General features: G+C 46.6%; 1 protein-coding gene across 1 annotated transcript in view; it reads left to right on the top strand.

The window, feature by feature from the left end:
• FHIP1A (FHF complex subunit HOOK interacting protein 1A) overlaps positions 1–13,868 on the top strand; it is a gene marked incomplete at its 5' end in the record, with an annotated part of 38,547 nt that overhangs the window by 14,400 nt on the left and 10,279 nt on the right. Inside the window, 2 exons of the mRNA XM_007457000.1 lie at positions 5,113–5,303; positions 8,889–10,028. Coding sequence (XP_007457062.1) covers positions 5,113–5,303; positions 8,889–10,028 — 1,331 coding nt within the window. The remainder of the gene's footprint in view (positions 1–5,112; positions 5,304–8,888; positions 10,029–13,868) is intronic.

Raw genomic sequence — 13,868 nt, 5'->3', positions numbered from 1 at the left:
CCTCTAAAGCCATTTATTAGTCTCTGATTATATTTACTGCTTCCTGAATTTAAATAAAATCCCACCCCAGCCAAATATAGTTGAAATGAAAAGATAGTTTGATGACAGACATCTGTACTAAATTCATAAGTGATTTTTCTGCTATCGACAGCCACTTTATTATGTTTTTTATTGGAATATAATTGCTTTACAATGCTGTGTTAGTTTCTGCTGTACAATGAAGTGAATCAGCTACATGTATACATATATCCCCTCTCTCTTGGACCGACCTCCCCCTGCCCCCCATCCCACGCATCTAGCTCATCACAGAGCAACGAGCTGAGCTCCCTGTGCTGTACCACAGGTTCCCACTAGCTATATGGGGTTTTTGTTGTTGTTGTTGTTGTTTTTGTGTGTGTGTGGTACGCGGGCCTCTCACTGTTGTGGCCTCTCCCGTTGCGGAGCACAGGCTCCGGACGCGCAGGCTCAGTCGCCATGGCTCACGGGCCCAGCCACTCCGCGGCATGTGGGATCTTCCCGGACCGGGGCACGAACCCGTGTCCCCTGCATCGGCAGGCGGACTCTCAACCACTGCGCCACCAGGGAAGCCCTAGCTATCTGTTTTATACATGGTGGTGTATTTGATGTTTGACGTTTGGGGAGCTTCTGACTTTATTCTGTTTCTAGTCTTTATGTGTAAATGATGGAGAGACAGAGGGTCAGTGTACGGTTTTCCCACTCTTCCCTCTGGGCTAATCCTTCGTTTTAAAGGCACAGTAGTAGAAGTACTGCTTTGAATACAGGGGTGTTACTCATTTGACCTGACTCTCCAATTTCCAGTTTTATAGAACCCCCTCCTTCAACCTATGGGGGATCTCCCTTTATTTGATTTACTCAGAAGGAAGTTCTTAGTTTCTACTGAAAGCATGTGTTTGCAGAGTTGCAAATTCCCAGTAACTATTTATTCTAATATAATTTCAAGCTGCCCACTGGTGATGTTTGATAAATAGCTTTATTAGGTTTGATCCACTGTTCCATTTTGTTTTAGTACTTCAGACAAAGAGTAGAAATCTACATATATCAACTTAAATCATGAAATATGCTTTGTTTGAGCTGTAAGCAGTCATTGAGTTCCTGCAGTATATAAAAGCATTGAAGCAGTTTATTTCTTAAATAATTAATGATGAAAATAAGGGTGCAATAAATCCTGTGTAGTTGCACATTGGCCTTTCTGTGTTGTTTTTCAACTTGCTGTAATAGCAGTTACCCTGATTGTAATTTATATAAAGAGGATCACACTGTTCCCCTGTCTTACTTAGTTGCTTAGCTGAACACAGAACAGAGGCAATATAAAATTCTGTGTTCACGCACAAGCTGGGACAAGAAGGGGAATGAGCCATATATCGTGGAAAATTATTTCCCTCAAAGTATTTTTCTAGCCTTGAATTCATTTTATCTTCATTATCCCTGTGAAGTAGGTAGGCAAGTATGAGGGGAGATGGGGTGCTGAATTTTTAGGCCAAAGACTGATATGAATACAAATTATTTACTAATTGTAGAACCTTGGGCAAATCAGTTAATTGCTCTGAGATTCACTTTCCTCATCTGTTAAATGGGAATAATATCTGTGCTGCCTACCTCACAGCGATGTTGTGAGGGTCAAATGGAATGTATGTGAAAGATTTGTAAATGGTAAAGCACTATATTCTTGTTTGTTAGTCCTTTTTCCTTTCTTGGAAGACCTACAGTCAGATGTTTTGTGTTACTGATCACTTATTTTCCTTATTGATTGACTAGCATTATTAAGAAGTAGTCCTATTTCATGTATTCTGTCAAAAACATCAATGAAAACTTCTAGCTTTTATATACTGGTTGCCCCCTTTTAAAAATAACTTTTTATTTTGGAATAATTTTAGATTTACAGAAAATTTGCAAAGGTGGTATAGGGAGTTCCCTTTATCCAGCTTCCCCTTAACATCTTATGTAGCCATGGCACATTTACTAGGAAATTACCATTAATACAATAATATTAACTATAGTACAGACTTTATTCAGATTTTGCCAGTTTTTCTACTAATGTATTTTTTTTTTTTGTCTCAGGGACCTGTTCTTGGGTACCTCATTGCATTTAGGCCCCTTTTAATTTTATTATGTTCCAGTTTTTTATTATGAAATATTTTCATATGTAGAAAATTTGAATGAATAGTATAACGAACACCCATGTATTCTGTGTCTAGATTCAGTAGTTGTTAACATTCTGCCACTTTTTAACTTATATGTATGCTGTATAAATAAAATTTTTTTTCTCAACTATGAAAAAAAAAAAAATCCTCTGTAACCTGAATTTCCCTGAGCCTCACTCGCTTCTGTGAGAGCAGAAGCGTTCACATCAACAACCACAGGATGGGTTTTCCTGGCTGTCACCCCCGCTCCTCATATAAGACCTTGGCCCCCTGCAAAGCGTCAGCCATCACTTCTGGGGGGTGTCCCAAGGGAGGGGCCTTACGTGTGTTCACGATCAAGACAGTTGCCGCAGCATCATCTCTGCTGAGCCCCTTTGGTTGGTGCTGCCTCCCCTCTGTCCCTGCCATGTCCCCGCCCCTCCTGAGAGTGCTGGGGACGGGGATGGCGCTCAGGTGCTGGAGCTGCGCTGCCCCCTTGAGTGTTCCAGGGGCCAGAGCTGCGCTAGCTTCAGACAGGTGGGAGAAGGGCTCTCTTCTCTGCCCCACTCTTGGTCAACAAAGCATCTCTGCTCACAGAGATCCCCGTGAAAAGAGCTCCTTCATTTTCTACCTACAGGATCTGTTTCTTCTGCAGTAGGGCTCATTTACAAGTCCCCAAAGCTGGACTAAGGATTAGAACAGATCTGGCCTCTTTTCCCCCACCCCGCCCCAATCTTTCCTTTTTGTTTTTAGAACGTTTGACTCCCATGCAACTGAACTTATGCACATAGATGCCACCACATCAGACATGCGGGGTGTGTCTGGATCTTAGGGAGAGGGATTTAGGCTCGTGTGTGTATGAGTGTGTGTGTGTTATATGCCCATGAGTGCGGGGAGGGGAGACTGGGAACCCCTTACCTGGCCACCTAGCTGAGGTTTGGGTTGCATGAGGCATGGTTTGATTTATTTTTTGAGAACAGAAGGTTAAGTGGCAAGTTTGTCATTTTATACCATGGACATTATTAAGACCTTAAGTGTAAACTACTCTGAAGAGAATTAAATCTCTTTTCCTCCTTGACTCAGGCACTTGCAGTGGCTCAGTCATTAATGCAAGCATAGGTTTTCCTCTTTTGGACCAACAGGAGCTGTGGGAGACGGCTTAATGTTTACTGGCCTCAAGACATGCCCTGGAAGTTGTACTTTTATCTTTTTCACTGAATCCGTCATCACAGCTTATTTTCCTCTGTACTGCCTCTCTCTCAAAAGCTAAATACAGAAACAAAAACATTCTGGTTTACTGAAGATTGTGGTTGTTTGCCTACGGGCTTGGGGTCTCTGGAGTTGGCTCCTGCACAAACGTGGGACACTCGGCTCTGGCCGTGAGGCCTCCATCCCATTTGTGCCATCTTTGTTTAAATAAACAGTATGGTCTATCTCCCTGTCAGGAAAGGAAGCCATTTAAACACACTTTATTGTACCCACACAGCCCGCTAGTGTGCTCCAAGTGTGTCAGAAACGATTGGCCAGGCTTTCTTCTCTCCAGGTTCATAATGATCCTGAGATGCTTTGCTCACCACCCAAAAGTGTTTTGTGTGAAACCGGGCCCAGTGTTCCCCAGTGAGCCCTTGGCCACTGTAATGTTGTGATTTATAAGGAGAAATATATATTTGGTCTTTGCCCATTTTCTTTTGAGTCCCACCCCCCTGATATCCAGAGAGGGGAGAGGGTTGAATTAAGCGCTAATGGCCAGTGATTCAGTCAACCATGACTATATAATGAAACCTCCATAAAGCCCCGCCACGGTCGGGTTTGGAGAGCCTCTGGGTTGGTGAACGCTGGGAGGGAGGCAGCCTGGAGAGAGAATGGAAGCTCCACGCCCTTTTCCCACCCTTGCCCCGTGCATCTCTGCATCTGGCCGTTCCTGAGTTATAGCCTTTCGTAATAAACCAGTGACCTGGTAAGTAAAATGTCTCTGAGTTCCATGAGCCGCTCTAGTAAATTAATCGAACCCGAGGAGGGGAGTCGTTGGCACCTCTGATGTATAGCCGGTTAGTCGGAAGCACAGGTGACAGCTGGACTTGTGAGTGGCGTCTGAAGTGTGTGTGTGTGTTGGGGTTCTCGGGGGAAGCCTTGTAGGACCGAACCCTTAACCTGTGGGGTGCGCTGCCATCTCCGGCTAGACAGCGTCAGGCCTGAGCAGAACTGAAGGACACCTTCATGTCTGGACCATTGATTGCTTGGTGGGGTGGGGACATCCTGCCCCTGCCTTACACACACCCACCCTTTGGAACTGGTGATGGAACACCTGTAGCACAATATGTCCTCATGATCACACGCGAGAATATGAGAGGAGATTCGCACCATGACGGGTCCCTTTGCCTTTTTGTGCAACTGCTGTCACTCAGTACCGACTCTGAGCCAGAGTTTCGGGATCATGAGACAGAACTCTTGAAGGAGGTGCTTGCTCTGACAGCACATTATGTTGAGAAGGGAGACACCGAGATGATTGTGATTCTAGTAATAGTGTCTTAGTAGAAGGCTGTGAGCATAGTGGAGGTAGAGGGTAGTTCCATCTTGGAGTAGGAAGCCCAGAAGCCTTCCCGGAGAAGAGGACACTGAAGCCAGACTTTGCAGGATGACAAGGCCTTTGTCAGGCAGGGGGAGGGGAAAGCACATTGCAGGGGACGGTTAGGGTAGGTGCAAAGGCCCGGAGGCACAGAGGGATAGCGGATCTATTAAAAGATGGGGAAGTTTGTGGAGGTTAAATTGTGAAGGCCCTTAAATCTGCGTCAGAAGAAAGGAGCCCTTGACAAGTTTTAAGCACGGGAGTGAGCCCTGGGGGCTGGTGGGATGGCTGGAGTGAGAGTGGGGAGAGGATGAGCCACCCCGGCTGTGACGATCGTGGCTTAGGCGGTGGCGGACTGGGAACGGACCTGCAGACACTGAACGCTGGCCCTTTTTGGCTTTCCAGGTATCTGATCCCTTGCAATCACATGATGCTGAGTCAGAGGTGGGCTGTGAAGGAGAGAGACTGTTACTCTGTTTCTGCGGCCAAGCTGCTCGCCCTGACCCCTGTCTGCTGCTCCAGCGGGATCACCCTGACGCTTGGGAACCAAGAGAGGGATTATATTCTTTGGTCAAAGTGCACGCATGAGAGTCCAGGTAGGAGTGTTACCGACCTGGGTCCTTGATTCTTTAATCAATAGAAATTGAAGAGAGGCCAGGTGAGAAATTCAGGCAAGGCCTTATTGGGACTCGTGTTACAGCCCAAGGGAGGGAGAACAAGAAACAGCTTCCCCTGCTTGCTCCCCAAGGTGGAGTGAGCTGGTCCCTTAAGTGGTGTGAGGGGGGTGCGAATTGGTGGGTCAGGCCAGGGATCCTTCGCAGGGCCCTGCTTTTGCCCCTGACACCTCAGAAGTGGCAGTTGGGTTTTGGCCTTTTTGTATCTTGTTGTTCATAGTTTGCCCCAACTGTGAATGCACGCAGTTATTTTTAGCCCCTTATAGTTTCTTTGTATTCTGTTGCTGCAGGAGCCGAAGAGATGTTTGTCCAGGTCCAGGCACTGCAGTGAAGGGTCCCAGGTCCCAGCCTGTCAGGGGAGGACCTCTCGAGGGATAATCTTTAAACAAAAGGATGCCCAATTCCATCTCTCCTTGGATGTGTCTGTCTCTAGGTAGACAGGGAATGATGTAGTGAGTCCCATTTCTTTTCTGACTGACTACCTGGGCGTCCTTTTCTGCTTTGTGTAAAGAGTTCTGGATGTTTGGTAATCAGCGTTCCTTGACGTACCCAGCTCTTACCTACTCAGTGTTCCCAGACCTTTATTTTAACTAGGCTTCCTAGCGCCATCCTCAGAGTCCAGTATGAAGAGTGTACCCGTGTGTCTTTTTAAACAAAATGGGGCTGAGGGTGTGGAGGGTGGCTATAGCTAAGACAGAATTAGCCCTTATTTTAATTTCCAAAGGGACCCATTTGTGGATGCTTTTGCCTGCCAATGATATATCATTCTAAAATGTGAAATGTCTGATATGGCATTTGATTGACATCACGAGGGTTTTTCATAAATACTTATTGTCCCAGAAGCCACAGTACCCTGTGGTGTTTGCCAGCCACAGCTGATCTTGTCCAAGTAAAATTTAAATGGCCCCCCCGTGTCAACCGCGGCCCTCCCTCTGGCAGGCAGCAAAGGGGCGTTTGTGTGTCTTTGGTGGTCAGAAGGCTGCTTCAGCTCAGGAGGGGTCTGCCTATCCTGTGACCACTAGGAAATGGTCCCGGCCTCGTGCTGACTTCTGTGTTTCCAATCTATATTCTGACATCCCCCAAAACAGTGTCATTCTGTCCACCCAGCTCTAGTCCTCTTCGATAAAAAGTATTTTGTCTAAGAGTTGGGCTACTTGACTAAGAAAATATCAGCATATTTGGTATAAATGTAATTCTTAGAAATTAAGGTTGTCTTACTGATTCTTAGTTTTCAAATAAAGATACAGTGTATCGTGGAAATTAATACTTTATGTGGCAGTGTAACAAGCTGTACTTTCAGTATATTTTCCTGTTAGGTAAACTAGTATGCATATCTTATATTTTCCTACCCAACTGTCATTTTTAAAAGCGTATTTAAAAATTGATGTCTTTTTTGTTTACTAAAAAAGTTGTTTTAAGAATGAGTCTGTGGCTGACCTTTCTGCAGAATTCAAATTTCAGGTTAAACATATGATGGTTGAGTGCCTGCAACTCACCACGTTCTTTCCCTGTGTTATCACATTTAATCCTTTGAAGACAGTATTCCCATTTTGTAGATGAAGAAATAGACTCAGAGTGAGGGATTGACTTATTTAAGGTTACACAGAGGACAGAGGTCCTCTGATTCCAAATCCCATTCCTTTCCGCTCTCCTCTCTCTGAGGTTGCCTTACGGTGGCTAAGTGCCCTGATGGATAGGTGGTTACATAGGTAGGTAGGTGGGTAGATAGATAATGTGATTTTTGTGCGGTAGTTAAGAGCTAGGATTCTGAATCTCAGCGCTGCTCCTTCCTTGGGCAAACTACTTGATCTTTCTAAGATTTTTTTCCTCATCTGCTTTCCTCAAAGGGTTGTTCCAAGAATAAGTGATGTAGGACATACAAAGCTGTTAGAAAACTACCTAGTATGTAGTAAGTGCTAAATAAATATTATCAGTAGTCAAAGTGGATAAGAGGTAAACTTTTAAAAGTAGAGCTGTAAAAAATGGATTATGTCCACCCTAACGAGGTGAAAATGTGTATTCTTAAAGGTTCACTTGTGGCCCAGTCAAATAGGGATTTAGACAATGAATAGGGTTGAAAGGTGTGGCATCGCACGAAAAAAGGAGAGAGGTTGACGACGTAAGACAGCTTTTGCTTGATTTCTGGCTCTGCCGCTGACTCGTTGGATGATCATTGTCTCTGAGCCTAAATTTCTTCATCTGTAAATGGAGAAAATAGTATCTCCATGTAGGGTTGTTGTGAGGATTAAATTAGATAGCACTGACTGAGAAAGCACCTGCCATGTAGTAGATGTTTCAGAAATGGTAGAGTTTGTGTTTTCCCTTGTCTGAGTTCTTTTTTTTTTTTCCCCCTTAAATGCAGATGTTTTCATACCTATTTCAGTTACACGGTTGAGAGCTTTTAACATCAAAGGTAGTCAGGGTATCATTCTTAGGTTAAAAGGGCTATTTTGGGAGTGAATATGACTTTATCTTAAGTCACTGTTTGGTACATATAATTCCCAGGAAGGCAGAATGAATGAACAGCCTTTTTGAAAAACCCAGGGTTTTCTAGAGAAAATCTGTTTCCCAAATTCATGGATTATATAGGCTTTCCACTTTAGAGTTAAAGTAAAAATCTTCTTAATTGCCTACTCAGTGGCAGGTACTATATTGGATATATTACCTAACTTAATCCTCCTGTTACCGACCAGGGTTCTTGGACTTCCCCAATCAATAGAAGTTGACTAGAGGCCAGACAAGAAATTCAGGCAAGGCTTTATTGGGTCCCCTGCTGGAGCACCGGCGGGAGCGAGAGCAAACAACAGATTCCCTTGCTTGCTGGCTCCCTGAGTGGGGGCCCAGCTTGCTCCTTATATGGGGTGAGGGTAAGTGCGGGTCCAGGGGTCAGACAGGAGGGCTGGTTTAGGTGTTTCGCCCACTCCTTAGGTGGTGGTGTGTGCAGGGGGCATGCGCAGTACCCTGCTGTTGCTCCTGACACCCTGTTTTTGCTCCAGGCTCTTCAAAAGTGGCAGTTGGGTTTTTTGCTCTCTTCGTATCTTTTGGGTCCAGAATTTGCCCCAACTGGGTATGCATGCAGTTAGTTTTAGTCCCATACAGTTTCTTTGCATTTTGTTGCTTGAGGAGAGGTGTCTCCAGGTGCAAGCATTGCAGCACTGCAGCAAAGGGTCCCAGGTCCCAGCCTGTCTCACTCCCAACAACTTGAGAGGTTGCCTTCATTAGCTCACGTTTCTCTAAAGACTGATACCAAGTAACAGACTTCTGTTGGTGATGGCCGGTATCTGGCCGGCCAGATTGGTTTTGTATGTTCTATGAGGATAGAGTTTCTATTCTTATTTTTGCCTATTAAAATCTAACTTTTTTTTATTGTTTGGAAATCATTTAATCAGAAATTATTAGAACCAAAGAAGCTGGTGGGACAAAGCCTTGGCAGCTGGATGAGTTGCATTCCCATCCATTGCCTGTGTCCCCCTGCCCGGTTCTGACTTGTGTGTCTCCCCGGGGCAGGGCCCTCAGAGCAGCTGTCCCCTGAGGCGTTCTCGCCGTCGGCCTGCATCGTGGAGTACGGCAAAGCCTTGGACATCAGCTACCTGCAGTACCTCTGGGAGGCCCACACCAACATCCTCCGCTGCATAAGGGATTGCCACGTGTGGTCCGCCCTATACGATGGAGACTCCCCCGACCCCGAGGCGCTTTGCCCGGCTCTGCTGGGCCCACCCGAGGAGAGGGCTCCCAGCACCACCTGCCCTGTGCTCAGCCTCCCGCAGCAGGTCCCTGGGACGATGGGGCCCCGGCTGGCTCCCGGACAGGAGAAGAGCCACACGGAGCTGGAGTGGGACGACAGCTACGACACTGGCATCTCCTCGGGGGTGGGTGGGGGCTGCCCTGCGCCGTACGAGGATGCAGAGAACTCGGGCGCCCCGGCCCCCGTGGATCCTCCCAGACACATCCAGGAGATGAAGAAGAATGCCCTCCTGCTCTTCAAAGGGGCCTACATCGAAGAGTCCGACTTCCAGGATGACGTGATGGTGTACAGGTTGTGTGCGGAGAAGGATGCTGAGGACACCAGCGGTTCACCGGAGGACGCCGCGAGGCCCCCAACCCAAGCCCAGACCCAGGTCCAGGATCCCCCCGTGAGCAACGGCCCCCTGCCCGGCCCTCAGCCAGAGACAGATTCAGAGGAGGAATGTGGTAGGGACGATTCGGACGTGTTTCACGCTGTGTCCAAGGAACCAGAAGGAGAGAACAAGCCTGAAGTCGCCCTGGAATCAAGCCCCGAGTTAACGGCCCCCAACCCCGGGGCAGAGCACGGTGCACGCCTGACAGTGACTAACCCCGAGGGTGAAGATTTCATTGCCCAGTATGACCAAGTCATTAAAGAACTGGATTCCAGCACCGAGGGCTTGATGGAGCAGAATTTCTCCTCTCCTGATCCGTTGCTTCTTACAAAGGAGCCGAAAGAGGAGGAAAGTGAGAGCAAAGAAGAGGAGGAGGGGAAGAAGGAACCAGGAGGGGAGCGGGATGACTTTGACGCTTTCACAGCTGAGACTCCTGCCGCAGAGACCCCGCCGTCCCCGTTGGGAGCGAGAGATGAGGCTGCCTTTGCCGGTCACCGTCCCGCGAGGACTCAGAGCACCCCGTTCACAGGTGACGCTAATTGCTTTGTGGTTTCTGCTTTTGAAAGCGCTTGTACGTATTGCACCTGGAGAGTCAGGTAGGTGCAGGTAAGGAGCGTTATCAGTTTACCTACCAGAGGGGTGGAATATTTTTGTAAGCAGCAGGGAGGGGTGGTTTTATTTTTATCTTATTCTGTCGTTTGTTTTTTTCTCCCCCAGCAAATTAGAGGTTACATTTTGCCGTTGAGTAACTTCCCTTGATGTGCCTTTGATAAGGTAGTAGGACTGACTAAACCACACAAGAAATCCAGTCTCATTATTTAATAGCCTCATTTCCTCTAGCCTAATTTATTTTTCTCCTTAGCATTTGCTTTTATGTGTATTTAAAAAAAAAAATTACAGTTTCCCCCACTGGCATGTGTGCTTCCTGAGGGCACACTTGTTGGCTTGTTCTCTGCTCTATCCCTGGTGCTGAACAGTGGACAGAGCACATAGTAGGTACTCAGAATACCCCTTGAATCAGTGTGGCTGTGTACACACAGCAGAGGCCATTGGGGTTAGTCACGCCTTTGCCTGGGCCTGGGAACTCATTTCAGTTAATCACAAAATCTTCATCCAAAAATAAGTAGAGTAGACCCACGTAAACTCATCACTGTGCTAAAGAGTGGCTGTGTTCCAATGATAAACCCCTAACAGCAGGTAGAAATCACGGACGAGGCAAAGGGGTAGGATGGGGTATCAGGTAAGTGGATTGAGGTTAGGAATTATGATAGAATTATTATCATTAAATTATTACCCAAGTAGAGTTGTTACTGAACTCAGGTTTGGCTGCTTGCTGCTTCAAAGCCAGTACTTGTTGGTAGGAAAAGAAAGATTGCTGTATTCAGGAGGCCGGCAACCTGGGAAGAAGGTGGACTCGTGTCCAAAAGCCAATTCCCCACTGCCGATCAGGGGGCAAGAGCTTTTAAAGGGGAGCTTCAAGGGTGTATAGGCGGAGGGAGGGGGCTCCCTGCAGAAACAGCACAGTCAGCTCTGACAGTCATCTTGAAATGTGTCACACGCAGTGGTCTGATCAGCATCGTCATCTCGATTGTTTTAAGTACATTTAGTCTTCAGTTCCAGCGTCGTTTTTTTTCCATTTCTCTGAGGCCAGTTCTTAGAACTGCAGCAGCTTATGTCAGGGATACAGTCAGGTCATCGTGTAGTTCACTTCTTCCACCTGGTGAGGGTTTCAGTATCTACAAAACAGCTCAAAGGATGTGGCTCAGAATATTCTCTACAGCCCTTGAGGAGGAACTAAAGGGCCTTGACTTTGTTTCATGGCTAGACTGTTATTATTTTGTCTTGCTTGACTATTTTCCTTTGCTTTTTTAGTTTCTCATTTCTCTGATTAAATTTATTCTTTGGCTAAAGTTTTTCTGCAGGCAAGAGGCAGGTGGAGGACGTGGCGGGGGTGGGGGGAGTGAGGATAGAAGACAGTGTGCCATAGTAGGTAAGAGCCATAGAGTCCCACAGGCCTGAGTTCTGTCTCAGCTCTTTAACTCGGGGGATGTTAATCTCTGAGTCTGTTTCCCTTCTGTAAAATGGGTCTAATGTCCTTCTCAGGGGGGGGGGGGGGGAGGGGGGTCTGTCCTGGGAAGGCCCCACAGGGTCCTGCTCTGTTACAAAATCTGAAATCTGCAAATTGTGGTACAGAGGGACCTGGCACAGAGGAGGGGTCCTCAGGCTCAGGGACAGCTGGGGTGGGACCCCTGAATGGTGTTCAGTTAGAGGAGAGGGTCCTAAGGAGCCAACATCTCAGCGGGACAGACTGGCCTTGCAGTCACGCCTATGGGGGACTCCTGGCTCTGGCACTTCCAGCCATGTGGTCTTGGTGCCCTAACTCTGGGAGGTCCAGATGTGATCCTGAGCTGGGGTGGTGGGCCGTGTCATGACTGTTACCACAGGCAGCCTCCAGCAGCCTCAGCTGAGGCTTATCCTTCCCTGGCCAGCAGGGGGCAGCTCGGTGGGCGGAGATCATGCTCCCGCCTCCTTGGATCACCCAAAATACACGAAGTCACAGCATCTTCGGGTCCAGCCAGGCAGGCTTAACGTGATCTCAAGGAGCTCTTCGGCCCTCCTCCAACTTTTATTCATCTGTTTACGGATGCCTGAAAATTTATTTAAACAGGGAGAAAGCTTTTAATTCCACAATTAAAAGGCTTGAGGTTCTAGCTGAGATAACATTTCAGTGTGAATGGGTTTTAATTAAAATTCAATCAGTCAATCATAAGTAAAAAGGATTAGATAATCTGGCTCTTCCCAGTTGATAAGGGGAGAGGGAGGGGAGGGGGCGGGGGAGAGCTTGGTGGGAGGAAGAGGGCAGAGTAGTTTAGCTCAGTCCCAACTCTGCCCTAGGGCTGCCCCATTTACTCTCCCCCATCAGGAATCCTAGCTTTGTCTGCAGTGTTCTCCAAGACATAAGGACTACCCACTGCTAATGAAGATTGTTCTTTAGAATGCCAGCCTATACAAGGAGCTTCATCCCTGGGCAATATGTAAATTGAGGAAATAAAGTATAGTGTGGGGAAAAAAAAAAAAAAAAAAAAAAAAAAGCTAACACACCACCTATAAAATAACATCAATATTTTGAATATGATACACCTGAACACCGCCCAAACATAACCTGAGATTTGGATACATATAGGTAATTTCAACTAAAACGTTGCCTGTTTCCTCCTTTGAAGCTTGTACACAGCTTCAGGAAACGTCTTTTCTCTTTCCACGTTTGTGAACTTTGTAGTGTCTAAACTTCTGAGTTCTGCAGCATTTGCTTAACTTCCCTCTCTCCATGGAATCCTGATTTCCACTGAAATGAATTTGCTTCTCAGCAAAATCAAAGCATTGCATTTCATTTATCTAATTAATTTTATTTATTCAAGAAGTCAGCAATCCTTTATTGATCCCCTAATAGTTGGCAGGTTCTGTGCTAGGTACTAAGGACACAAAAATGAAGGGATTTGTAGACTTTCAGAGGAGACGTCAATAAAGAACTATACTCTCTTAGTGAGAAATGTGTTAGTCATTGTATCTAAATCCTATGGGAGCCCAGTGTGGGGAGTGGGAATGGCTTCACAGAGGAGGGGCACAGTGAACAGGAGCTTCTGGGTAAAAGGAGCTGAGAATGACAGTCCAGGCAGAGGAAACAACAGGCAAGGAAATGGAGCCTGACAGCGCATGGGGGTGACAAGGCATGGGTCTTGGGGGGTAGAGAGGAAGCCACAAAATTGGTTGATGCCGGCCCAGGAGGGCCTTTGGGCCACGCTGAGGAATGGGGGCCTTGTGCTCCTGGCACTGAAGATGCCCTGGAATTATCAGAGTTGGCGAATGATGTGGCCAGACCCGTGTTTGGAAAGGCCAGCCTTGGAGAGTGAGGAGAGAGCACTGGAGTGAGGAGAGGTTGGTGCCAGGAAGATCAAAGTAAGAGACTTGTCATCATATCAGATTTGGAATGCACCAGTAATAATGTTTCTAGGAACATTTTCACAGCTGTGCTCACACAGATGTGCTGAGATGTGTACACAAAGATGTTCATTGCAGCGTTGTTTATAATAGAAAGAGACTAGAAATAACCTATATGTCCACCAGTAGGGGACTGTTTTGCTAATGCAACACCCATGGCAACCAAATATCTTGTGAATGAATGAGACAGTTCTGTGTGTGCTGATGTGGGATGGTCTCTGGGAGCTATTGTGCAGTGGAAAAGCAAGGGGCTGAACAGTGTGTAGACAGTGTTGTCATTTTATCATTTGTTTTAAAAAAAAAATACCAGGAGATACACACACACACACACACACACACACACACACACACACACACACACACAAACACA

This window comes from Lipotes vexillifer, unplaced genomic scaffold (assembly GCF_000442215.2).
Source record: "Lipotes vexillifer unplaced genomic scaffold, Lipotes_vexillifer_v1.1 scaffold2539, whole genome shotgun sequence".
In the NCBI taxonomy this organism is placed as follows: domain Eukaryota; kingdom Metazoa; phylum Chordata; class Mammalia; order Artiodactyla; family Lipotidae; genus Lipotes; species Lipotes vexillifer.
The sequence above is the reverse complement of the archived record's forward strand: the minus strand, read 5'-3'. Positions and strand labels throughout refer to the sequence as shown.